This window comes from Osmerus eperlanus, chromosome 20 (assembly GCF_963692335.1).
Source record: "Osmerus eperlanus chromosome 20, fOsmEpe2.1, whole genome shotgun sequence".
Lineage (NCBI taxonomy): Eukaryota > Metazoa > Chordata > Actinopteri > Osmeriformes > Osmeridae > Osmerus > Osmerus eperlanus.
Window position 1 is genome coordinate 1,236,122 of NC_085037.1, and position 27,328 is coordinate 1,263,449.

Sequence of the window (27,328 nt, forward strand, 5' to 3'; positions counted from 1 at the left end):
TCAAAAACGCACAAGGTGTCCCACGCATGGCTTGTCATTCTTAAAATCCTGTCAGGTTAATAATGTGTCTGCCGTGGTTGTTCAGGTGCATCCTTTCCACAATCTCATAGAAACTCACACCAAATCCTGCTGACTCTGCAGTTAGCACACATGGTCAATATAGCTCTTTTCTGCCAGCGTGCTGTACCTGTGTGTGTGTGTGTGTGTGTGTGTGTTTGTGCTCTGTTACTGTACAGGGCCCACCAGTATGTTGGCAGACACCTTCAAACATTTCTTTTTCAATGCTCAGAGCAATAATATTAATTTAAAAGAAATCTCACATTTTTGAGGGCAAAGTTTAAAATAGAGGAATTTCACTCATAGCATAAAGACCCCTTTATGGCATCTCACACGAGAGGCACGGCTGAGGAGAGAGAGAGGGAGGGAGGAGAAGGAGAGAGAGAGAAGGGAAGAGGGGCAGAGAAGGGGAGACCAGAGGAGACAGAGGGAGACTGGGTCTGGGGATGGATGGGTCAGTAGGGAGAAAGATGGGAAAAGGGAGATGAGAGAGAAAAAGAGAGAAAGGCACAGGACAGAGTGGGAGTTAGAAAGGTGTTAAAAAAAACAAAGAGGGGTGAAGTTATATGCCACCACAAGCATCTTAATAAAGTGTGAGACAAAGTGAGAAAGGCAGACGTAAAACCAATAGATATGTTTTCCTAAACACACAGACACGATATCAGCTGAACCAGCTAATTACAGTTCTGTTTGAGACAACTTTGTTCGTCATTTCTGATAACAGAGGGGGCTTTGTATGTGCGCCCTCTACTGGACAGAATGGAAACTGCACACGCGCCCCCAGAATGAGAACGAACGTCTGGGTTGGCGAGGCTGTGAGAAAGGAAATACCAGCAGAACTTACTTAAGGTAAACAGTCCTGAGTGGGATCACAAGGGTGACAGTGTATTCCGCACACCTGGTTATTTTTTTTATTTTTTTTACAGCGCATTTCTAAAGTGGCAGTCCTAATGACAATGAGAACGCAAATGGTAAACCATTTCTTAAATATTTTACATAAGGTGCATTGTACATCGTCTGGTGTTAAAGAAAATGTGCGCTAAATCAATTTTTCCGAGAGAAAAACGAACGAAATGTCGGGGATTTACAGTAGGCCTATTCTTAGGAGAATGGTAGTTTGAGACCATAATTTGTCATGAACTACTTTGGTCTACATTGAACAAACTTCTCTCTGTGATTGTACTCAAGAATAATAATTTTGGGCTCTGAAGTTATGCATATCCTTCAAAAAAGCTTTTGTAATGTTGAAGAAACATGGAAGGCAATACCGACAGTTTCCCGACAGTTTAGGAATTTGAAACCAACGGCCAGTCAAAAACGGAGGGAGGAGACAGGGGCGGGGGGAGAGGAGAAAAATAGACTTGTACTGAAAAGTGGCCATTACCGAACTGAAGCAAGGGACGCATGGACACTGACACGCGCACTTGGTCCTGCCTGGGTTGGCTCTGAGCGACAGAGGTAGCACTTGGTAGGATAGAGGTCTGCCCGTCCTCTGGTGGTGAAGGGCGGAACTACAACGCCACTGGTCACTCGGGGCCCGGGGATCCTGCTGGACTGAAGACCGTGCCATCCCAAGGGGGCGGGGGGCGTTCACGACATTTTATGTTACAAATATATCTACTCAGTGGTGCTGACTTGTAACTGTTATGAACATGTCGCCCAATAATGTATTTAGCAGACGCCTTTATTTAAAGGACAGAGGGCATTTAAACCTGCGACCTCTTAATCTGCAGTCAAAGACAACTAACCTATCCAACCCCTATACCAAAATGTACCCATACTCTAGGAATGTATGCAGTATCACTCACATGACTTCATAGGAGTCTAAAGCACATTGTGTGTAAAGGATTTGCAAATGCCATGTAAACACACAGAAAACAAGGTCATGGTACAGTATTAAAACCTTTACTCAGACATCATACAACAAACAGAAAAACAGATTCAGAATTAATGACTTGAGAAAAATCATTATATTTTTCTTTCCTTCTCCACCAAAGCACACATGTATGGTGGAGTCAGAAATACAAACCTGACGAGGAATAAAACAGGAGAGAAGAAAAATAGAAAAGGACAAGGAAAACTGAAGAGCCCACATGATATAACAGTTCTTGCATTTGTTTAATACTCCTGAATACACAGAGATTTGAAGCAGAGCACATGAGTAAGAGGTGTAAAAGACTGGGTATGACATGAGATTTTTTTTTTTGATTTTTTTTTTATCAACATCTGATCAATCCTGAAGTCTTCCACTCTATATAACATCAACCATTGGCAAATTTCCCAGAAACTTGAAAAGCGTTCAGCTTGTATTCCTTTAACTGTTATTCAGTTAACGCCACACCCCATGAAAGTGGTGTCTTCCGATTTAGCTCCTCCCCTCAGTTAATTCCATGTGATGAGGGCGTGGCTTCAGGCCTGGCTGCTCTGTGGGGGATCTGTGTCCGGCTGTGGGTGTGGACTCAAAACAGAACCTTCAAGCTGAAGGAAAGGTTCCCTGGCAATACCCAACAATAAGGTAAACACATTCCTGGTCCTTTGGCGCTGCACTGAACACAGGGTCATAGGTCATGAGACAGAACCGCCATCCAGACGGCGAAGACATGTTCCTAGAATGTAACTGGTCTGTGAAAACCCTTTGAATAGCACCGACACACAGCAAAAGCACCTGAGGGGGCGCTGGCTCCCTGACAGAACAAGGCCAATTACACAGACTAACCACTTGAAAGTAGTTAAGGTGTATTTGATTTGAACTCCAGGTTGGCACTTGCTGGACTGATCCATTGTTACCATTGCGCAGTGTAGCCAAACATGAAAATCAAACTCACCCCAAGTATTTCACAGTATATTTACTGCACATTAACAGTAACTAACCCAGGACCGGGCTGCTCTAACTAGCCGCCACGCCCCACCCCCACCGTTTCGGGGCCCACTCAAGCGCACACAATTTCAAGGGGCCATAAAAAAAAAACAAAAGCATGCACAATACTAAGTATGCAGACTACTCCAGTCAGTACACTCTAAAACCACTCTGGAGCCTCTTCAAGAGCAGCCGCAGGGACTGGGAGCTGTGGAGGACCTGGGCTGACGTCCATACTGGTCTGGCGGTGTGGCAACACACCAGAGCAGGCCTGCCCAGTGCTCTGTACGCACGCCTCCAGCAGGCCCCCGGACAAGTACACAGGAAGAGCCCGACACACTGGGACAGGGCACTTCCTGGTTCGCCGTCGCCATGGCTAAGGCTGCAGTAGCCTCGGTAACTCGAACTCGGTAACACAAGACTTCAGTCAATCCATCAATCGACGGTTTCAAGAGCATTCGTTTTTTTCCTTCCTTCCTTTAAAAACTAAAAAGGGACATTTTATAATGAGGCAGATACACTGTACACAACATAAACAAACGTACAAACACGGGGGGGGGGGGGGTGCATGATGCAGTCCCATGGACGTGCTTCTTTGGGCCGAACGCCGGGCAAAAGACAACCTGCCGCCTCCCGGCCGACACGGCCAGCGACTAATACTGCAGTAGTGCTGTGTTCCAGTCCCCCCTCAGGGGTCAGGGGTCACCCTGAAAGCACCGGGCTGCAGAAGTACTATACTTTTGAAGTAGTACTGTAACATGTGCTACCAATGCACTGGACTTACAGTCCATAGTACTGCAAAGTACTGGTGAAAGTACTAGGTTTTTGCGCAGGACTGAAACGGCTACTGTAACATCATCATGCTAGGTTCTCTCTCTCTCTCTACCTCTCTCTCTCTCTCTCTACATCTTTCTCTCTACACCCCCTCTCCCTCTTTCTCCCTCTCTCTCTCCAGCTTCTACTTTCTGCGCACTCTCCTGTGCATTTTTTTTCTCCTTTGTTACCAACATCTCTCTCTGGCAGCTACATAGAGGCACATCTTCACCACTCCTCTGCTGAAGTCTAGCAAAAAAAAACAACCCCAAAAAACAGAGCCTGTTGAATATATACAGTAACCTGTAGCTTACTATACGATCTCTGCTCATTGTAAACAGAGTTAGGAATCAAACACAGAGTAGCAAAGAGAGACATGTTGATGAGCACCAGGTGAATGAAACGAGTTTGTATTCAACTAAGGAAGCTCTAAAGAAAGTTAGGATCAACTTGACCACTCTACGACTGTGGAGATTTTTGATAAATCGGCCCCAATGACAAAACCGAGAGTCTGGGGCAGTTATGCTACTCTAGCCCAGGAGCTGCTCTGAACAGAGGAGGGAAGGGGCACCATCTGTCACACAGGACACACCCTCCTAGCCTTCCTCCTCCTCCTCCTCCCAGGGCAGAACATGGAGGACTGTAACCACATCAAGTTGACAGGTACACAGGCAGGGGCTGAGTGGGTCAACTGTTTTTTCTTTCTTTTCTTTTTCAAGCAGACCTAAGGTTTTAAAGAGCGTGCGTCCCTGTGTTCTTGCGTACTCCCGTGTGCGTGAGCCTGTGTTGGTGTAAACATGAAACGGGTCAGACCACATCATTTAGCACCGGTAGAGCACATCAGCAGAAGGGCAAACACAAGCTAACGATGCAATCTGAGGAGACGCTATCCAACCACAATCCTACTGACACTCGCCTCAATTCGGATTGCCTATCAGGTCCAAGTTTGACAGGAAATACAAGCAGAGGGGGAGGTGCCTACCACCAGAACCCTTACAGGGCCAATGGTGCCACATCACAAGCCATAACCAATCAGGTGAGCCTCTAATTGATGTGTTTGGTGGGCTGGTAGGAAACAGCTCCACAATACAATTATATATGTACTGTAGTTTATACACTTTGTATATTGTGGTTTCATATTGCATCTCACCTGATGTCTTTGCATACATTACAGTTTGTGTGTGAGAACGTACAGTCCCTACTGTGAATGCATAGTTGATGATTCGCCCCAGCGCCCTCATGTGAAGGAGAAAAGTATGTATTGAAAAGGAGAACTCCAGAAAGGTCAACATGTAACAAAGACAAAGAGGCTGTAAGCATTGGATCACACTACGAAATCTACAGGGTCTGGTTGACCAGTGACAAAATACTGAGGGTCTAGCTGACCAATGACAGAATTCAGGGGGAGGGGGGGGGGGGGGGGTGTCCCTCAACAAATAGAAAGACAGGGTATGAAGACACCAGGAAGTGAGCTCATGGTATTTTCACAGAACTCTGCACAGCCCTGCCCACCATACCTGTACAAAACAGTATGATTGCTATGCTCTATAGAGAACGCCGGGGGAAGGAGAGGTAGGTGGTCCCAGAGTTTGGGAGGCTGAGAGGAATATGGGGGGGGGGCAACAATAGCTCACATACACAGTAACGTTCCCAAAGTGCAAAAATGAACATGAGCAAGGCGAGGGCGTCTCAAAAGGATCCAGACAGAGCTACTCTGTCCTGCACCAGTCGAAGCTCATATATCGTGTTTTTATAGAAAAGCTCAGGTCTTTGCCCATTTGGACTCGACCAAAATGCCAAAATGGGAGGAAAGCGAAAAAAAAGATTAATTGTTTCATTCAAGTCATTTTTTTCCTAAAAGCCTGATGTGTGCTTTAGGTAGGCCCAAATCTAGTTGGCCATCCCCTGGCCTTCAATGCTTCGAAAGGGCTCAATGGAAGAGTACAGTACTTGACTTCACGCTGCACTTTTTTGCAGCGAGGGTGAAAGCGCAATATTCAAATAATCTATTGTGATTGGGAAGGCTTGTCCACCTCTCTCCACCAATCACAAAGCTGGGCTGACCATATAACACATGGATCATTTGCATAACTGAAAGAAAAAAAAAAAACCCTTAATAGAGTACCAAAGTCCCGCCACTCCCCTCAAAGTTTTTAGGCCAGGAAGCCGCATTAAAGAACTACAATCATAGAGGCAATTTGACAGCTAGCCATCTGGGGTTTGTAGTTCAACTGTATGTATTGCTGACAGTTGAACTAAAATATTGTGCCACAATAGTAGCCTGGTTTCACCTTGAAGGTTTCTTGATTATAATATTAGTTTTTTGGATAGTTTACTTGATGTTTTACAAAAAGTACCTCAAGTAAGAAGCTCAACGTAACGTGACTTTGGCACTCCATACTGTAGCTACAGTGGACTTTGTAGCTGATGAAAAAACTACAAATCCCACAAGTAAAAAGGGGATCTGTCGTTTTTTTTAAGAATGCATTCTCCAGAGCTGTAGGATAACTGAGAATGAAGCTAAGCTTGTGATTAACTTGAAGACATGATTACGTTTAAAAAAGGGAGAAATGTATGCATCGCAACCCTTTACACAGGAGAAGTGTGTTAGAGTGTGTGTATTTCCAAGACGGCAAATGGTCATTTGAAGCTCAGTATGGTGTGTGTGTGTGCACACACGCGTGTGTGTGTCCGTGTGTGTGTGTGAAGACAGAGGTTGCTTGGTGATACAGTTGTGTTTGAGCTGAATCTCCAGACCAGTTAGACAGGGCGTTTCCCCCAGAAGGGGCTGAGGCGTGGAGAGACCCAGGAGCGGGTCACATGACACTGCACCTCCAGTGCCACCGCCTCCCCCTAGGTCAGCTGGTGGGGAGCCTCCAGCATCTCCATCAGGAAGGTGTCGATGGGTGTGTCACCAATCAGCTTGAAGAAGAACAGGTGTTCCAGACACTTCAGACCAATGGAGCGCAGCGCCGGGAGTCGTAGGAGGAGCTTGGCAAACCTGGACAGACAGGGAGTTGGGGATGATGCCACTAGCAGCGTCTGGTTGTGTGTGTGAGCCTGCACGCCTGGTACTTGTGCACGTGTGTATTTCTGTGTGTGTGTGTGTGTGTGTACCTCTGTGTGTGGTCTCACCTGCCCTGCTGGTCGGGGTATCTCTGTTTGCAATAGGATTCCAGCGATGCGTACACCCTCTCCCTAAGGAGCTCCACCTCACTGGGGCTGGACAGGCCCTTGGCATCTGCCACACACACACACACACACACACACACACACACACACACACACACACACACACACACACACACACACACACACACACAACACACAATAGTGACCAGGGGCCCGTTCTTCGTACGTCGCTAACTCAGTTAGCTGGATTTGATTGTTGACGATTTGTCATTATCTTGGATTGTTCGGTTCTTCGAATCTTATTCTGGACTTTAGTCCTTTAGCCTAAACCTGCTCGAGAGCAGGTTTATTTTATGTAAACAAGATTTGATTGAGGCTTTACATGCAGAGGTGATACAGGCAGTCTGTCACAGCCATGTCTTGTCCGTTTTTACGACAACAACCTGTTGCAGAAGGTGCAAGAATAATTAGCAGAATTAAACCCAAATTAAATTGCGTGATAAATTGCGTGATAGACAGATCCTTTAGCACGTCGCGATAGGCTACTATACTTTTTGAGAGATATCGGTTTTCTTGTGAGGGTGTCATTTACATCATTAATTTGTTGGAACCACATTAAATTATATGACATTATAGATGATAAACAAAGTAATTATGAAAAATCAAAAACAAATAGGCCTAGCCTACTGTAATAGGCGATAAAACATCTAACGTGGTCAATTCTATACATTTAATTTGTCTGCTATGTTTTGCCAGCCCTCTCCTGGATTTGGCAGACTTTGAGGTGTGTCGTTCTGATTAAATCTTCAAATTGGGAGTAACCTTCGAGCAAGCTCTTGCTCCGTTTGGCTCTGTTGCGGAGAAAAACGGGGCACCCTTTTTGGCTATGGTGAGCAGCCAATAGCAGCGTTGCTGATCAAGGTTTCTACTATCGATACATACCCCCTTTTAGACCAACGCATGAACGCGCAATTATCACAGACAACTCAATCCAGCTATCCTAAACAACAAGGGTGTTTCGAAGAACCTAATTAGCCAGATGTGTCATTTGATCTTGGATGTAATAAGCGACGTACGAACAACGGACCCCAGGTTGGGACGGTGGGTGAGAATAAACAGCTGTAGGGAGTGTGTGTGTGTGCGTGGTACCTGGGTTGAAGAGGATGATGGCCCGGAGACAGCCCAGCTCGGTCTTGTCCATCTGCATGTCTCTCATCTTACTGACCAGCTCTGTCAGAACTCTGCACAGGGGGGGAACGGGGGGGGCAGGCCAAAGGACGACCGGGGGGGGGGGGGGGGGAAACAGGAGCGAAGTGATCAGAGGAAGGTATGGACAAAAAGGCAGGGAGGACAGGGAAAAGGAGGGGTGAAAGGAAAAGAGGAGGTTAGGAGGAAGCCAGGCAGACACCCACGGGGGGGGGGGGGGGGGGGGGAGACGAGGGAGGGACAAAGGAGGAGACGGGGTTAGAGTCATCGGTACCTCTCATCGCCCACCCACCCTCACAGCAGACACACAGACAGCTGTGCCCGGAAAACACACGGCCGGACGGACAGAGAGAGAGAGACAGAGAGAGAGAGAGAGAGAGAGAGAGAGAGAGAGAGAGAGAGAGAGAGAGAGAGAGAGAGAGAGTGACGACAGCGCTGAGATGTGACACACACAAACACACGACTTGTTACCCGGGGAAATCCAAACCGCTTTCACCTACCCCCCCCCCCTCCCCTCCCCCCGCCCCCCCGAGTCTCTCAACGAGTGTCTTTTGTTTGTCTGTTTTGTTTGTTATAGTTGTCGGGGGTGTCATGTGGTGGCGTCATTACCTGTCGAATATGGCCCCAACCTCAGCACTGTGAGCACTCTCCCTGTGTGTTCAATCACAACGTGTTATTACACCGTCATCACAGTTACACTAATGTCACAGCTGCTGTTATGCTAGTAGGCCAGGGCCCAGAAGAACAGGGGGGGGGGGGACCCCAAGCCAAGTTTAGGGGTCAAGGGGGTGCGGGGTGAAAGGTCAGAGGACAGAGTTACAGAGGCACAGACTGTTGCTGGTGTAATGTAGTGGTGCTGGAGCTAAAATCTCTGTCTGGCTCGTGCAGCATTATTCTATACCTCGGGTACATACTGTTGAGCAACATGGGGCTCATTTGCTTACTTATACACTTACAATACTTGTGGATATATACTTATAAACCTTTGGTATTTTAAACCTAAAAGTCCATGCTGGTACCCACGGTGCATATACTGTATGCAGTGGATAAGGTGGTTGAGATTTCATAGAAAAAAAGACAGTCTGCATCGATAGACAATTACTAGGCATCTCAGTGGATGACTGCATGGCACGTGACCATTTTATTTCATTCTGATTGGTAGGGCGTTAGTAACCATTTGGATTCTAGGTTATTGATGGTGTTTGCTCCTCTTTGGAGATATTGGAACGCTGACTGCTGTATGGGAGTATGTGTGAGTCCCTGTGAGGTTCCTGGTGACGGTATGGATGAACATTAGTAGGTTTGGCTTGAACCAATCCAAATCAGCACGAGGGATTCTACGTAGTGACAGAGTCAGACAACGACAGTGAAGCAGGAAGAAGAAGCACTTAAGATGATAAATAGAATAACAATGAAGAAAGCAGATCAATCAATCAGTTTAGATGTGAATGATTACCAGCAAATGTTACATGGATAATAGTATGGCACTTTTTGGGTTTTTTTTAAGGAAAAAGCAGCAAGCGACCAAAATAATTTTATTTGAGAATTGACAGTGAGTGGGTCTGATTTGGGGATATAAGGAGTTTGTTTTGCCAGTTCTGACAGGTAAGTATAATCAATGATGAATTCAAAACCCGTAGATTAGACCCGCGCAGGCCCTAGAGGGTGTGTGTGGTTGTGAGTAGTGTGAGTGTTATAGTAAGTGTGAATATGATCCTAAGTGGCGTGTGTGATGGTGAGTGGTGTGTGTGTGTGTGTGTGAGTGTGGTTGCAAGTACGAGTGGGTGCACGTCAGTGTAAGAGTGTGTGTGTTGACGTTCTGTCGAAACCATCAGTGGCATCTACAGATAGCGTTAGTACCCAGCCGTGTGGCATGCATGATTCTACAGAGACCAGAAACAGCACTCACCCACCCACACACACACACCCCTACCCATACACCAACAGCTACCCGGAGATACACACACACACACACCCACATCTATCCCCCCCCCCACACACACACACACACCCCTACCCATACACCAACAGCTACCCGGAGATACACACACACACCCACATCTATCCCCCCACACACACACACACACACACACACACACACACACACACACACACACACACACCCCTACCCAGGCACACAAACTCACACGCTAGCTTACACAGCCCACAGTACAGAGAGATCCCGTCCTCCCTCTGGTCTGCACAGCAGGTTACCACAGGCAGCGTCGGGGAACACGGACGCACGCGCGCGTGTGCAAGTGGACTTCATATTGTACACCAGGTGACACGATCTTCCACTGGGGAAAACACAATGTTGTGTGTCTGTGTCTCGGTGGGTGTGGGACTCGGTGTGTGTTTGTGTGCGCGCGTCTCCGTGCGCGCGTGCCTCTAAGTGTGCGTTTGGATGGATCTTCATGTATGCTCGTGTGTCTCGCCGTGTGCACGTGTGGCTCTGTGAACGCGCGTTTGGATGCGTCTCCGCACATACTGCATGCGTGTGACCTTAAACGTGTGTTTTCATATCTGTGTGTGTGTGCGCGTCTGTCTCCGCGCGCGTGTTACCTGTCGAAGATGGCCCCCACCCCTGCGCTGTGGGCGCTGTTCCTGTGGACGTGCAGGCCGGTGGCCAGCAGGATGCCGTCCTTCACGGAGATGGAGCGGTGGGAGAAGGAGGCGATCAGCAGCTCGTTCCAGCCTAATCCACCGACAGGTGGGGCGAGAGGGACGCGCTCGTCAGCCAATCGCTAGCCATGTAGGGCTCAGGGTGGGGGTGTGTGTGTCTCAGAGTGTGGGGGTGCGTGCTGGTGTGTTTTAGAGTGTGCGTGTGGGTGTGTGTACCTGCTCTGAGCAGGATGACCTGGTCGTCCAGGGCCAGCTCTGAGAAGTGAGGGATCCTCTTGGCCCACTCCACCAGGGTGAACAGCTGCTTGTCTGCCGCCTGGCAGATGTTGGTCACCGGGTCGTTGGGCTGCCAGACGGGACAGAGAAACATACAGGACACTGACTACCATTGTCTCAAACACACACACACAGACAAGCAAACCCACCCAGCCAGCCACAAACAAACACACACACACCCTGGGGGACACACACACACACACCCTGGGACACGCAAACCCACCCACACACACACACACACACACACTGGGATATACACGCCCACCCACCCACCCACACCCACACACTTACAGAGCTTCCCCCAGAGCTCCCGTCAGAGTGCAGCTCGGTCTTCTGCTCCACGGCCATCTCCGCCTCCAGGATCTTCTCCACGGGCATCTCCTCGTTCACGGCGCTGGTGGACTCCACCTCCCCGTCACGCTCCTTGTTCCTCTGGCGCTCCTCCTGGACAGCTGGGGGGGGGAGAGGGAGGGAGGGAGGCAAAGGACAAAAGAGGGAGGCAAGAGAGGGGGGAATGGCAGGGGAAATGTTCGACCGAGAGCCACGGAGCGACAGAGTTGAAAAAGTCAAGAGAAGAGACAAGAGCACAGAAGAACGAGACAGACGAGAGAGAGCAACAGAGAGAGAGAAAGAGAGAGAGAGAGAAAAAAACGGACCACTTCAAAACACGGGCAGCCTGTTGTTTTAGACACCTCCCCACAGCCTATGGGACTCAACATGTCATCGTCCCATAGGCCCTAGACATGGCATGTTACCCCAGGAGACAATACTTTCTACTGCAACCCCCCCCCCCACCCCCCCAATCCTCTTGATACCATAGCATTCTCTCCTACAGCACACAGGCTCTCATACACAGCCATACAGACACCCCCCCCTCCCTCCCTCCATCCCTTCCCTTTTCCTTACATCGCTGCCGTTCATCTTGGACCACTACAGGGGGAGGGAGAGGGGGAGAGAGAGAACGAGAGGAACAAAAGAGGGAGAGAGGGGGACAGGTGTTAGTGTTTACAAGGCTCACCCTCCCCGCTCTCCGTCTTTTTTTCTCGGTCTGTCCATCCCCTATGAGCACTGTCAAAACTCTCCCTTAAAGAGTAACATTGACATTTGCAAGAATTCGACTGAGTGGATACATACAGAAATCGTTGGTTGGATGATGTTGCTGTGCCGTGTGTGTGTGTGTTTAAAGTGTAAAGAACCAAGACAATCTCTCTTAGATCCCGGGAGATAACAGGGTCCTGATTTACTTTACTGAGCTGGCCTTCATTTTGTGCTCAATAACAAGAGTAGATTACAGTAGCATAAGAGATTAGGAAGAAAATTGCAAAGTAGAATATACTGAGTCAAAAACAGCTGAATTATTGAGTAGAGTAGGGTAGAGTTTAGTAGAGCAAAGTTTAGAAGAGCAGAGTTCAGTACAGTCGGGTAGCATAGTTTAATAGAGTAGAGTAGAGTTTAGTAGAGTAGAGTAGCGTAGAGTTTAGCAGAGTTGCCTACAGTCGAGATTAGTAGTTTAGTAGAGTAGAGTAGCATAGAGTTTAGGAGAGTTTAGAAGAGTGTAGTAGAGTGTAGTAGAGTAGCATAGAGTAGAGTTTAGTAGAGTGTAGTAGAGTAGCATAGAGTAGAGTTTAGTAGAGTGTAGTAGAGTAGAGTAGCATAGAGTAGAGTAGAGTTTAGTAGAGTGTAGTAGAGTAGCATAGAGTAGAGTTTAGTAGAGTGTAGTAGAGTAGAGTAGCATAGAGTAGAGTAGAGTTTAGTAGAGTGTAGTAGAGAAGCATAGAGTAGAGTAGAGTTTAGTAGAGTGTAGTAGAGTAGCATAGAGTAGAGTAGAGTTTAGTAGAGTGTAGTAGAGTAGCATAGAGTAGAGTAGAGTTTAGCAGAGTGTAGTAGAGTAGCATAGAGTAGAGTATAGTTTAGTAGAGTGTAGTAGAGTAGCATAGAGTAGAGTAGAGTTTAGTAGAGTGTAGTAGAGTAGCATAGAGTAGAGTAGAGTTTAGTAGAGTGTAGTAGAGTAGCATAGAGTAGAGTTTAGTAGAGTGTAGTAGAGTAGAGTAGCATAGAGTAGAGTAGAGTTTAGTAGAGTGTAGTAGAGAAGCATAGAGTAGAGTAGAGTTTAGTAGAGTGTAGTAGAGTAGCATAGAGTAGAGTAGAGTTTAGTAGAGTGTAGTAGAGTAGCATAGAGTAGAGTAGAGTTTAGCAGAGTGTAGTAGAGTAGCATAGAGTAGAGTATAGTTTAGTAGAGTGTAGTAGAGTAGCATAGAGTAGAGTAGAGTTTAGTAGAGTGTAGTAGAGTAGCATAGAGTAGAGTAGAGTTTAGCAGAGTGTAGTAGAGTAGCATAGAGTAGAGTAGAGTTTAGCAGAGTTTAGTAGAGTAGCATAGAGTAGAGTAGAGTTTAGCAGAGTGTAGTAGAGTAGCATAGAGTAGAGTAGAGTTTAGCAGAGTGTAGTAGAGTAGCATAGAGTAGAGTTTAGTAGAGTGTAGTAGAGTACAGGTGTGGCTCCCTCCTCACCTTCCCTCTTCATGCCCATGGCCAGGCACTTCTGGTAGCGGCAGTACTGGCAGCGGTTCCTCTGCCGCTTGTCCACCAGACAGTCCTTGTTGTCCCTGCAGGTGTAGCTCAGATCCTTACGCACTGTCCGCTTGAAGAAGCCCTTGCAGCCCTCACAGCTGTACACGCCATAGTGCTTACCTGGGGGGGGGGGGGGGGGGGGGGGAGAGGGAGGGAGGGAGGGTCGTGCAACATAAAGGAAAAAGCAGGTGTAGGATGACAGAGAGGAGACAGAGGAGAGACCGTGGAGAAATGGAAAGGGAGAGATAAACAGGGAAGTTGTGACAAAGGTATTCATTTTTACCACTACAAATTGACAGTGAAAAATGGACCGTTACTGGATCTCTGTTGGTGACTGTAACAGAAGCTGACCTCAGAAAAATCCAATGATGGGGCTCAGAGTTCACCACACAACAAACTGGTGCTTTCGATTCGACTGGATAAGTTCCGAGCTGCCTAACTCTGCTCCTTAATGCCCTGCGCCTGATTCGTTGACCTCGACTGAGTCACTGAATTGGGTTGGTTACAACTGGGGAGGGATGGGGAAAACCACTGTGAAGAACTCTTCTCGGTTTTCAGAGAGTCTCACCGGAGGAGCGGTCTCCACAGATGGAGCACATGCGCTTCTGGGACATCATGGGTCCTCCGGGGCTGTGGGCGGACAGCTGCTTCAGCCCGAACGGCGGCTTGACGTCGTCAGAGCTGCTGACGGCGTGGAGACCGGACATGGACACGGTGGAGTTGATCTGTGGGGGGGGGGTGGGGATGAGAATGGGAATGAGAGGAAGGGGGGTGTAACAGTGAGAGAAAGACAAAGAGTGAGAGAGAGAAGCAAGTGAATGTCTCTTTGTTGTCAAAGGCTTTAGATAAGATTCTCTTTATTGTCTTTCAGGATATTTGTTGCTACAGTCATTGGCGCTTCACATTAACTGAGACACAATATACACCAACATAGCTATGTGGCACATCCTTATACGCATATCATATGTCCATCTGATAGTCAGTGGGGTGTTTTGTTTCATGAATGAATGAACCAAAACTCCTACCACAGTGTGCCCTTTTCCATGTTTGGCAACAACATGTTGCCTAGCTAGCTACCTCTACGGGTTAATGCAATTTTTGTGAAAAGCAGTCTCAAGTTCTACCTCTTAGCTCGTTCCCCCTCTATCTTTCAGCAAGCTAGCTTTTGGAGCTCACCTGAGGGCTACTGATGGGGCCGTAGCCCACCGACGGTGTCCCTGGCAAGCAGGGGGAGCCCAGGGAGGAGCTGATGACAGAGAACGGAGAGCCCATGCTGCTGATGGGGCTGTTGACAGCTGAGGTGATGGGGGGCAGGGAGGTCATGGTCACAGGGGGCACCAGGGGAGACGAGGAGCGATGGCCTGAGGGGGGAGATGACACAGACGAGCTGTCCGGACTCCGGGAATCTGGGAGGGGGGGGGGGGGGCAAAAGTCAACTGTAGTTAGGGCTACTGTGACTGGGTGATTTGGAAGTATTGAGTACATTTTAGGTTTAATAATTAATTCATGATGATGTAAATAATAATCCTCTAGGCATATGCTAGATGGGACACAATATGGTTACAATTATATAATAATAATCAATACCATTCATTACTGTGTAATAGGTCGACATGCAAATACAATGTTACAGTTAATTTACTTAAATAATAGGGATACATGCAAGTTCATCGCAACGCGTATGGTTGATAAAATAAATATGATGTCTTAAGGACACTGCTAGCCTGTCATTAACTGTCAAATGGAATCAACAACAAATGCAAAAACATTTTCTACTGTACCTCTGCTGTCGCCCATTTCGGCCTCAGAAGTGCAGGATACGTGGTGAGACTCTCAACAGGCGTGCACAGTCCCGCCCAGCCTGCCCTCCAGCCGGCTATCAACTAAACCCGAGACCGCGGACTAAGGCCCGGGCCAGAGTGTTAAGGGTGACCAAAAATGGGGCTGAAATTCCAACACAAGATAAAGATAGCCAACTACGCATAAAAAAAATAACATCGATAAAAAAATACTGCATATGACACACATACCTAATCTATAGCACAACATTTGTTAGTGATATAATGTGAATATTGATTTATACCAATTTGTCAATTTTTTCACGATTTAAAGACTGGATGTCTCAAGCATGCTGATAGCTTGAGCTAACTAGCTACAGTAGCTAACCAACTTAGAGACTTCAGTAGCAATCTTAGCTTAGCCATCGTTGCCAGCAACAGCCAAGTCCGTCTGCAAAGCAAGACTGTCTCTTAACTAGCTAAAGCTAGACTAGAAGCCTAGCTATCAGCAACTAATGCTGTAACATTTTAACATTATCCAGGGTGTTTATCCCGTTCAGTAATGCATTACAAATTGCATATAACAACGACATGACTTAAAAGATAATGTGCTAACGCGAAAAAGCCTGCAGGATCACTCATACCCTGAGAGTGTAGCATGGCTAGTTGATTATGTTAGCAAGCTAGCTAGCTAAACTTGTTCACCAGTTGAAAAACAGTCAACTCGTCATCAAATTAACCAACACTACTGCATAACTTTGCAGACATGGTGTTAGTTGTAGGAATGATAAAATGTACTAACGCTTTTTGACGTTGCCGTTTTTCCGCATGAAAAGATGTGGTCAGGCCCAGTGCTCTTCCTCTGTCTGCCCCCACTTTGCCTCGTCGCCAACCCTCCCCCTGCCCGAAAATGATGAGGGTAAAGCAATAGAGATGGACAATATACTACCTTTATCATTTTCTATAGCATATATCAGCTTAGTTTATGGCCAGTTCAGCTACACTTTTAACACCTGTTCATCATCTACAAAGAGAAGCTTAGACAATGTTGTTTGGGAAAGGTCAAGTGTGGTGACCCCTCTGCTAAGTAGTAGGCCTGCACTGAACCAGTGGTTATCCCAGAAGTCAATGTTGATTGTCTCATTCTCACAGTAGATGAAGTGGTAGATGGTAGTCTGGGTATCTCTACACTTTATTGATTGCTGATGCATGTAGAAGGAGGGCACACCAAACAGTGGACAAAGAAACGCATACAAACCCAAGAATAGCCTATACTGGTCTGGCTGTTAGAAAAAAATAATGGAACCTAGAAAGGAGCAGACCTGAGTGAATTACTTTTTTTCAAATCATTATTCAATATGTAAGGAGAACCCAATGCAAATAAACCAAAGAATCAGTCATTAAACACATTGAAATGAAATGAATGTCTAGCATGAAGGTGTCTGCAATGGAATGAAATACAATGAAATATGCCACTATGTTGTAGCTCTTATGGCTACATATGACAATAAGTCTAGCTTTTACCTTCCCTGCCTTTCTTTCTTTCATTGATTTTCTTGTTTATCTACTCCCCAATGTTATGATGTGAGCTGTGAGATAAAAAGACTTTCCATCACTAAGTTTATGATGTTTACTGGGAATATCAGTGTACTTTATGGGCATATGGAAATGCAGTGTGATTATCATTAAGAATGACTATTAAATATACTTATTGTCACTATCCCTAATCAAAAACACAGTTATTTCTAATAAGAGGGCCAGAGATCAGTGAAACAAGACAAGATAGGGTATTTTGAAACATACAATTTATTGAATGAGTTTAAAGTGCAGAATAAATAAGTTATTAATAATTGTATTCTCAGTGAAATATATACTTATATAAATACTTATGGATGAAATCCGATTGAACACTTGAAAGATAAAATGTATCCTTTACGAACATACAGTGTAGGAGTAATACCTCAGTTGGAGGACTTAACACACAATAAAACAACACAACTACTACATCTTTGTCTTAAATTGACTTGGCTTCAAAGGCTTGGCCATAGTAGCAGTAGATTGTTCACATGCACCCATCCCTCAGCAGAAACAGCCCATCTTTAAATTTCACTGACATTTCAAAACCAAAATCTTGTGCCTAGATTTACCCTGGCCTATCGTTAACCAAGCAACCTTGATAGTTTGGACCACCATATGTTATGCTACCATTAATGTTATGCTTAAAGTAATGTTTATCAACTAACTAAACTAAATCAAAAAGCTATAAAGTCCCAGAAGGTGCCTCACACCATGGTCCCTGCAGTAGAATACCGTCGATACATCTCCACCTCAGTGCTCTCCAAGTTGTTCTTCTCTTTCTCCCCAAGCTGTAGGACGTCAAGGCTCTGCAAGGAAGTTAAAATAATATAATTACGAGATAATGTAGTATTAATGAACATACAATGTTCTCAAATGATCTGAGAGGACAAAACCAACAGCACAACTACCACTTACACTACCAATCACTCCAATCTGTGTCAATCAAACATTTCAAATGGGCTTCTCAGACATTTGAATCTCACTTAAATAGACCAATGGTTAAATAACCAACAATGTTTGCTTTTAATTTGTTTATTTACGTTTTTTTTTACTGAATTCTAAATCAGTAAGTCAAGTTCAGTTTATGTACCTGTGCTATGTCCTCTGGTCTCCTTGGTGATTTGTATTTGGATGAAATTTTCTCACTCTGGGATTCTGTGTCTACAAACGCCACAAAGTGGATCATGGTGTAAATCCTAAAACAACAAAGAAAAACATCTCAATTAATCACAAACAAAAATAAAAATGTACATTTAATCTGGTAAATTAAGGTTTCTGAAATTACACAAAAGCTGAATGTACAAAGAATGTATACAAAATAAAACTAGTCAGTCACCTGTGATACAGCATGGCCAGGAACTGAATTACGATGAGCAATCCGAACCCCAGAAGGAACATGAGTCCGATGGGGTCTATGTAGACGAACTCCCCCGTCGCGGTCAGGTTCAGGCTGGCTTTGGGGATCTTGATGGTGACAGAACTGCCGATGAGCTGAAGGACGAATGTGGCCACCAGCCACAGGGCGTTGCAGATGAAGTAGACAAACGTCACCTAGAGAGGAGGAGGACGAAGAGGGCAAGGATGGAAGTGGAAGAAGGAATTTTGGAGAAGGAGGAGAAAGAGAAGGAGGTTGTACAATGCTTTGGATGACAGCATCTGCTAAACGACTAAACATAAATGTAAAGTTGAAAGTAGGAAGAGGTAACGTAGCTATGCAATCCTAATGACATAATACTAAATCCAATACAAATAATAATGCTAATGTATGTTAATTAACAGGCTAACACACAGGACTCAGGCTACCTTGTTCCTTAGGTCTTTGAGGTCATTGGTGATCTGATCCTGCTTCGCTTTGTCCTCCTTCAGAGGTTCCAGATAACGCTTCTGCAGATCTATAAAAAAGATCTCCTCTTCCTGTGGAGAAACATGAGGACACTCTTACTAACTCTGTTCATCCACTTCATCATCCACTAGCTACATCGATCCTCTAACTTGTCCTATAAACGTTGAATTAACTTATACTTCCATTTTTACTTTACACGTCATCTTGTGTGAGAATAATTTACCTCTTGAAGACATGCTTCTTTGAAATTATAGTCCTCAGTCCTGTTCTGAAGTTGTGTCACCCAGCCTGTGAAACACAACAGAATACACACTGTAGACAATACTGTCAAGGTAACATCTCCCTAAGTGGAGACAAATCTCTCTTGTTCTCTCTCTAAATCTCTCTCTATCCCTCTCTATCTTTCTCAGTGTATAGGTGTAGATGAGATAGACATTAAGTCAGGACTCACATTGCTCCGGAAGAGGAGGAGGGGATTCCAGATACCTGGGTGAAAGAGAGACACAAACACGTCCCAAACAGACAGTTAGGAATGCTCACACAAAGAGTCATGAGCTCAGATCACCTCCAGAAAGAAAACGTTGTCGGAACAGAATTCAAATGTTGCAGCCATTACCACAGCGCTGCATGTCACAATGTAGTTACCTTATATTCTCCTGTGGCTTCACATTCATCTCCAGGCCCAACATGACCGTCTCCTGGCCCCTCATCCCCACCTCCTGGCCCATCACCACTGTCTCCTCCGGCATCATCTCCATACCATCTCCTCTCAAGCATGGACACCTGCAGCAGGCCGGCAAGCCCTGTAGGAGGCGCTGTCCCAAGGTCTTGGGCGGCGTGGCTGCCTGCTTGCCGGCTCCTGCGGACTCCCTGGTGCCCCAGGAGACGTTGTTCATGTTCACCATGGAGTAGATGGCCAGGAGGAGGTAGGCACTGGGGATGCAGATGAAGTAGAGTAGGCCGTAGATGGCCAGTGGTGCCTCCTGGGGGTGGAGAATGGCCGTGATGGTGTACAGCAGAATGGTACAGATGATGAACAGACCACTGGGGGTCCAAATAGTCTGCTCCTCCACCATGGAACCTGGAGGAGAGGGTACAGAGAGTGAGGGGAGGTAATGAAGGGTGAAGAGAGGGTAGAAGGTGAGGAGAGAATGTGAAGGGTGAGGAGGGGGGAGAGGGGGAAGACAGGGCGGGGGGGAGGAGAGGGTATGGGGGGTGAGGAGAGAATGTGGAGGGTAAGCAGAAGATAGAGGGGGTGAAAAGAGGGTACGGGGGGGCGGGGGGGGGGGTGAAGGGTAAGGAGAGGATCTGAAGGGTGAGTAGAGGGTGTGAATGGTGTGATTGATACACTTTATTTTACAGTTCATGGAAGTTTGTTAGCATTGTTAGCAATGCTAATGTAAGTGAATGGGGTCTGAAACACTATTATTTACCAACGATGGACAAGCCTGTTCCCAACATCAGGAAAGCATAGAAAACGCTCATGAAGGCTGCAATTGTAATCTGTGTGTCCGACTTCAGCTTGAAGCACAGTATGAGGTAGATAACGGGGGGCACAACAGCGACGATAAGGGAGTAGTTGGGATGGATTCCGAAAACAAATGAAAAGCTTCCTGAAAGACAATGACAAAGTTGGACAACGTATTATTCACGAGACAAACACCACAACAAACATCACATTCAAAGCAAACCCTCTTCCTTCCATCGAGAAGGAGCCCATAACTAGTCTCCAACATTACTGTCAGGGCTCACAAGCCACCAACAAGAATCTACTGGACCGTTGGACTCAAGTGCTGTGACCCAACCACCTCTGCTGCATGTACCTGCGGTCATGAGGCAGATGGTGGCGGGGCCCAGAATGGAGGCTGCCATGCTGACGACCTGGTAGAGGACGAAGGGCTTGGAGATGGAGCTGTTCTTCTCGGACGTCATGGAGCCCGTACCAAGCAGATCCAGGGTGTTGGCCATGGTGGACGGACCCCAGCGGCGACGCTGCATAAGGTGGAGGGCGGGTGGGGTGAAACGCAAGCCCAGGTTGAGATACACGCAACAGCCCGTTTCACGCTAAACCATGAACTAAATATGAAATGGAAATAAAATATTTGTGCATTTTTTGTTATAAAGACATAGAAGAGATTTATTTGGTTACTTGGCTAGTTTGACTACTCTAACCGACCCTAACCTGGTTGTAGAACTCCTTGAAGTCCTGGGGAGCGTTGGTGTAAGCGTCCGATGCAGCGTTGTACTCCACCCTCCAGCCCTGCTGCAGGAGCAGAGTACACAACCAGCGGTCCTCACCTGGAGAGGGGGGAGAGGAGAAGCAGGACAAGGGAGGAGGACGATGACGGGAGAGGAAGAGGAGGGGGGAGAGGAGCAGGGAACGAGACAGGAGAGGGGGCGGAGGAGGGAAGGAGTGGAGGAGAAAAGGAAAGGAGGGGACCCGGGGGGGGGAAGCAGGAAGGAAAGTGGGAGGAAGTAGAAACATCATACACCTGTATATATTGTCACATTGTAGAGATAAACAGATAAGCACCTGTATTGTATCGAATTTGACTGCTCCCCTAAGTCGTTTTTTTGGGCTAGTACGGACAAATAAAGTTATCTTAGTTACGTTAGTACCTTGGTCGTACTGTACATAGTGGCTCGCCTCCGTGGCCGTTATGGTGTACTTCTTCATGACGTTGTCGTCCATGAGGGCGGCGCCTCTGAACAGACTAAAGCAGCCAGGGCTACAGAGCACACAGCCAAGCACATGCTCTGCTGTCTTCTGCAGCCAGTGGCCCACCGCATACTCAAACTTCTGGTACCACACCATCGGACCTGTGGGGAAACCGGTGGAAATGTGTGCGTGTTTACAGGCCTGCGTGTGGACAGGTTGTGTGTTGAAGTGTTTGCATGTCTGTGGGAGTGTATGAATGAACAAGGGTGTTTCTGGGTAAGGCGTGTCTGCAGGGATGTGTGTGTGTGGTGTCTGCAGTGCAGTAGAGGAGGTCATGGCTGAGCGTACCCGTGCCAGTGGGGTGTATCCTGCCACAAGCAGCGCCTACGTGTGGGTAGAGCTTCAGCCTGTCCACCAGCAGCATCACTGCAGCGGGCTGGAAGTCTGTGTCTCCGTCCAGAGCCAAGAGATAGGTGTTATCCTGTTCTTTCTAGAAGTAGCCCCAAAACAGAAGCACTCATGTCACACATGTATTCTGCCATAGTCGTGTGTGTGTGTGTGTGTGTGCCCACATGTTTTTCACCTTTAGGCTTTTCTCCAACTCCTCCCTGTTTTCACCTTTCTCAAGTTTCTTAAAGTAGCCAGTTGTGAGACGCCAGCCAAGGATGTAGTAGAGGTACATGATCTACAAATACATTAGGTGATGGATTGAGTCTCCTTTATCTTCACACAAATAATTCATGGCGTTCTATTCAACAGCCTGGGAATACTTCTACTACAGAAATACACTACAGTAAATGATTGTGGCGTTTGAAGCGACTGGAATTGTAAAAAGGTTGTGAAATGCATTTTTAGTATTGCCTACCTGGGACCACCTCTTCTTGTGGCGTATCTTCTTCTTGTCCTTCAGGTGTATGATAAGCTTGTTTCCGTGTGGGAGAGAATACTCCAGCCGACCTCCGTAGGGTGTCCTCAGGATCGACTGGTCGGCCATGGGCGGTCTGTCTCGAAAAATGCTGGGGTCCTCCTCCAGGAAAATACTGAGAGAGCAGAATTAGAAGGGTAGTGTCTACATCATGTCAACAAGGAAAGCTGTGTGTGTGTGTGTGTGTGTGTGTGTGTGTGTGTGTGTGTGTGTGTGTGTGTGTGTGTGTGTGTGTGTGTGTGTGTGTGTGTGTGTGTGGTAAAACAGATAATGGATCTGTCTTACGTGTAAACCTCTCGGACTGCATCCACCAGGGTCTTGACGTATTCGTTGACGTGTCGATCTCGGCTCCCCTCCACATCTAGAAAAGCATCGTCAAAGTAGACATGGGACTCAAACTCGACATCCTGGTGGCTGTTATCCTTTGGCCTGTATTTGTCCAGTCTGAAATAAACACAGAAAGAAAGAAAGAAATAAAATGAGATATTAGTTTGAAGGATTTTCTGCCATGGTGTCGTCTTCGATAGGATGTTAAAATGTCTGTCCTTACCTGAACATGGAGATGAACATCTTGATCATTTCATCATATGACTCATGCCACATAGTAGCACACAGGAACACGTTCACTTTCTCACATTTACTGGAAATGGGAGAAAGACAGATAGTGTTAAACTAATAAAAAACACACACACACACACACACACACACATATTGTATCTACTTTGAGGCACATACACAAAAACACCGACAAAGTGGTGTTTCAAAGTGGTGATTAAACACACCTCCTTTTTTCTTCCTTGCGTCTGACCACGAATCGCGTGTTGAGCAGAAGGGACTGCTCGAGAAACGTCCCCTCGTACATCCTCCTGACGAAAAAGTCCTGGGTCCTCTCTATACGCCCCACTTTCAGAAACAGGATGTAGACGGTGGACAGCACTAGCCCCAGCCACCAGCAGAGGGAAGCACTTCCTATGTAGACGATGTTCATCTCCTCTGACATCTCCCTCAGGCACAGACACCGAGTGACATCCATGACCAGACCCTGGAACCAGTCGGGAGCCAGGTTGGCGACCTTGTCGCTTCTCACGTCAGCGCAGTACTGTGTGAAGGTGTAGTTCGCTTGGGGCGAGCGGTTCGAGTCTTTGAAGGCGAGACTGATGGGCACCAGGAACACGGCCAGAACAGCGATGGAAGCCAGGTATAAGGGCAGGACGAAGGCGTGGCGCAGTGCGTGCATCTTACAGGCCACCACTGCAAACCAGTGACACACGGCAGCACACCCAACCTGGAGCAAGGAGATCATTCTAATACTTATAAAATGATATACGGTATATACAATGTGCACGGTCAGACAGACAGATGTACAGACAGACAGATCTACAGACAGACAGACAGTTAGAGAGACAGACAGACAGACAGACATACAGATAGACAGACAGACAGACAGACAGACAGGCAGGCAGGCAGGCAGGCAGGCAGGCAGACAGCTCACCTGGATAGCCATCACAATCAGTACCAGCTGTTTCTCTTTCTCTTGGACTGAGGTTAGTGCTGACCAGTCTCTGCCAGAGAGGGGGACGTAGGCTCCAACCACAGCCCCTGTCACCAAGATCCTGACCACACTGGAGAGGATGTGAACCACGGTCCTGTAACAGTTACACAACACTTCAAATTCACCTGTCACGTTTCTGTTTTTAAAGCTTGACTGGTTTAAGATTTTTTTGTAAGCCGTTTTGTTAGGGCTATAAACACTGTATTTTTCTCACACACTGTCTCACTGCTCAAGATAATAAATGTTACATAAAAATGTAAATGTCCTTGTGTGTCCCACCTGCTCCTCTCCATATCTTTAACCAGGTCATCCAGGAAGCTGTTGTTGAACAGTGTGAAGTAGTTCTGCCACCAGGTGAGGGACACCAGGAGGGCAGAGCCGATACCCAACCCCACCCAGAGCTCCATCCTTTCCCCCCCCTCTGGAAGCAGGTAACTCACAATGAAGAGCACATAGCCTGCCAGTGTGAGAACAATGGAGAGGATGGAGGGCCAGAGGTACCTGAGGAAGAAGGAAATGAAGGAAGTGAGGGAGAAGGGGAGGATGTCGAGAAGATGTCAAAGTGGAGCCCCAGGGGGATGCTGCATCTCTTCCCATCTCTCTCTCTCGCTCTCTCTCTCTCTCTCTCTCTCGCTCTCTCTCTCGCTCTCTCTCTCTCTCCCTGCCATCCTGTCAACCTTGAACTGCCTCTATCCAATAAAGCATGAAAACTCCACCAAAATACTGTATATCTTTAAAAGAAGGTCAAACAACATGGAGCCCCACAACAACAACAAAAACTACAGACGAGATCTACAGGAAGTGACAGATTGATTTAGCCCTAGTAATATTTACAGTAAGTTAGGTAATCACAAATAATAGTGTCTTATGTAACAAATGTCCCTCCCCTCTCCCAATTTAAATGAAGTTATACCGGCATCCATGGCCTTTCACACTTTGGGCAGCGACCTGGAGGATGGAGGAGAGGAGACTCAAACTGTTCAGGATCATAGCGTTGGTGACAATGCCGAAATGTGGCATTGCCACCACAGTGAGCACCGCTGATCCCAGACCCACCAGGGACTCAACAACCACGACCTAGAAAAGAACGAAACAAGGCATAACCCACTCATTCTCCTGAGGGCTTGTTAAATCATTGTGGCATCGTGTCGTTAATAAATCTGGCAATGCTCTCGTTTATGATTGAGAACATGGGTGACAGTATTCAAAGTGGCAAGGCCACATTTTCTAATTTAGCTATAGGTAGTCCCCCCCCCCCCCCTTGCCGGTGGCAGCCCACAATCTTAAAATACCGGTTCAATCAGTTCCAAATTCCAAAATCTCAACCACATTACATCACAACTAAAGTTTAAGCTTTGTTACATAATGTGCTGCATACAAGGAAGTCACATACTGGAACATATAACGTCACAAGGAAGTCGTAAAATATAATTTCCCTCCTCCCTCCTTCCCTCCTCCCTCCTTCCCTCCTCCCTCCTTCCCTCCTCCCTCCCCCCCTTCCTCCCCCCCCCCCTCTCCATCCCTCCATGAAGCCGCAGCCGTGGAGTTGCATTGTGTGCTATGATAATCAAGTAAATTTAATTGAATTCAAGGAGCGTTTTTTTTTTTTTTCACTCCCAGTATATTCGTCGGGATCTTTTATTGAGGATGTTTGGATTGAATAGAGTCCTTACCCAGAGAGCCGTGAGTTTCCTGGGTGTCTGGGAATTCTTGAAGATAAACTTCCAAAGACTTTTGATGAGAAGCAACACGCTTGGACATATCGTGGCACAGCTGACACACAGCAGAGGCAGTGGTTTGTTCTGAGCGGGAACCGTGTGAGTGACGTTATTGGACAGGGTTATCAGGACCAGAAAGAAAGACTGAAAAATAATCACATAAACAGAATAATTATACATCCTGAAAACAAAGTTTATGGATAATTTATCCGAAATCAAATCATCATAGCACACTGAATAAGCCTATTAACAGGTGTATGGAGTTTAATTTAGAATTGATTAGACTATTTTGAACGCAGCGTGTAGGTCTCATATTTCTAAAACATTAGTTTTTAAATAACAGATATCCAAAATCCATAGATAATAGGACAATTGAATTAATGCCATTGACTGATTCCCGATATTACAGATATAAATATGTTAAATATTTTACTTGGAAGTACACTAGCAAACACTTAGAGCAGTTAGAGCAATTAAATATATAATAAATTATAAATGTATGCATAATTTAATAATGTATCATCGCATTCTTTTTAATTACAAGATAAATTTGGTTAGCGAAAATATTTGAGGAATAGCTACCTTGCCATCATTTGTGTTAATCCATCATTCTAAACAAAACATTTATTATTATCATCCATCTCAATTCAGGGTCACCACATACCCTACAATTATGATGCATGACGTAAAACATGAGAATAATCTCCTACCTTGCTTCCCACAGCAAGACCGAACACAACTACGGCCACCAGGGTGATAGACAGTAAACGGAGAACCTTGACCAGCTTCCATGGTGTCTTCTGAGCTTCGATGGGAGGCACATCTCTGCAAACATCCCACCTTTTCCTGTCCAACAAAGATAGACAGGGGGTGACTAGGACTGCTCACCGCAAGCACAGATAGACCAGGATCACTCACCCCTGACTACTAAAATGGATGATTTAGAAGAGACGAGAAAAGCAAAAGCTTCTAGGCACAATCAAAAATAAAACTGTAATGTAAATATAAAACGACTGACAGTACATTAATTTACAATCCCCTTCCTCCCAAAAACACTGTACAGCCTACCATACCAATTCCAATACCAGTATTTTTTCCAAAAGTGAATGACATACCTGAGGTTATCTCTGAGCTCTGCCATGTCTGTGCTTCTTTAATGTGTACACTTATATCTCACCTCACCTACATATACCACTACTTGTTTAAGGAACAGGAAATGATGCAAAGGTAGGTGGAACTAGGAGGGGTTTTTCTGCTGTGAAACTCTCTCTCTCTCTCTCTCTCTCTCTCTCTCTCTCTCTCTCTCTCTCTCTCTCTCTCTCTCTCTTCTCTCTCTCCTGTCTCACAAACACACACAAGGTGTAACACACATGCAAACTCTCTCTCACACACATGCACGCACACACACAAACACACTCACACCCAAATGTCCCAGATGACCAGTCCCTTTGCTTGCTTTGATGTGGCATGCACCCCCATCCATGTCACACCCACCATAACCCCTTAGTAGAGATGTAAAGATACACTCAACTCATGATTCGATACAAACCACAGATACTGGGTTTGCAACAGTTTAAAAAAATATTTTATTTACAAATTTGAGATTGAAGAAAAATTATGACTAACAAAGTTTCCTTCAAATATTTTTCTGACAAAACCTAAAAAATACTGCATATTTTCTTTTGTCTTTTTCAGGGCCCTGCCCCAGTGTCTGCAGTGTCTTCGTTTGCGTTTCTGAATGTTTC

General features: G+C 46.2%; 2 protein-coding genes across 4 annotated transcripts; both read right to left on the reverse strand.

Moving 5' to 3' along the window:
- Positions 1 to 1,940: 1,940 nt before the first annotated feature.
- rxrba (retinoid x receptor, beta a) lies at positions 1,941 to 16,227 on the reverse strand. Of its 3 annotated transcripts, XM_062486654.1 has the most exons (14): positions 16,111 to 16,227; positions 15,312 to 15,474; positions 14,707 to 14,936; positions 14,099 to 14,255; positions 13,471 to 13,650; positions 11,870 to 11,893; positions 11,255 to 11,415; positions 10,904 to 11,033; positions 10,628 to 10,760; positions 8,675 to 8,716; positions 8,009 to 8,100; positions 6,863 to 6,968; positions 6,553 to 6,728; positions 1,941 to 6,515 (listed from the first exon to the last, which is right to left on the reverse strand). In XM_062486654.1, the coding sequence occupies exons 2-13, from the start codon at positions 15,325 to 15,327 to the stop codon at positions 6,581 to 6,583; spliced, it is 1,419 nt and encodes a 472-aa protein (XP_062342638.1). In that variant the 5' UTR covers positions 15,328 to 15,474; positions 16,111 to 16,227; the 3' UTR covers positions 1,941 to 6,515; positions 6,553 to 6,580. The 3 variants fall into 3 exon arrangements, with proteins under 3 accessions (XP_062342638.1, XP_062342637.1, XP_062342639.1); XM_062486653.1 differs by having other exon boundaries at positions 1,941 to 6,728; XM_062486655.1 differs by lacking the exon at positions 8,675 to 8,716 and having other exon boundaries at positions 1,941 to 6,728.
- Positions 16,228 to 17,584: 1,357 nt separating this feature from the next.
- On the reverse strand, positions 17,585 to 26,724 carry LOC134006916 (chitin synthase chs-1-like). The gene is given in 21 exon segments (XM_062446033.1): positions 17,585 to 17,692; positions 17,977 to 18,082; positions 18,223 to 18,437; positions 18,690 to 18,800; positions 18,953 to 19,017; positions 19,181 to 19,215; positions 19,375 to 19,810; positions 20,163 to 20,342; positions 20,553 to 20,721; positions 20,912 to 21,027; positions 21,349 to 21,549; positions 21,737 to 22,073; positions 22,254 to 22,404; positions 22,599 to 22,757; positions 22,864 to 22,953; positions 23,096 to 23,598; positions 23,806 to 23,959; positions 24,145 to 24,322; positions 24,801 to 24,942; positions 26,294 to 26,429; positions 26,699 to 26,724. Coding segments are annotated over 21 exon segments (3,612 nt in total). The 3' UTR covers positions 17,585 to 17,590.
- Between the last annotated feature and the right edge of the window lie 604 nt (positions 26,725 to 27,328).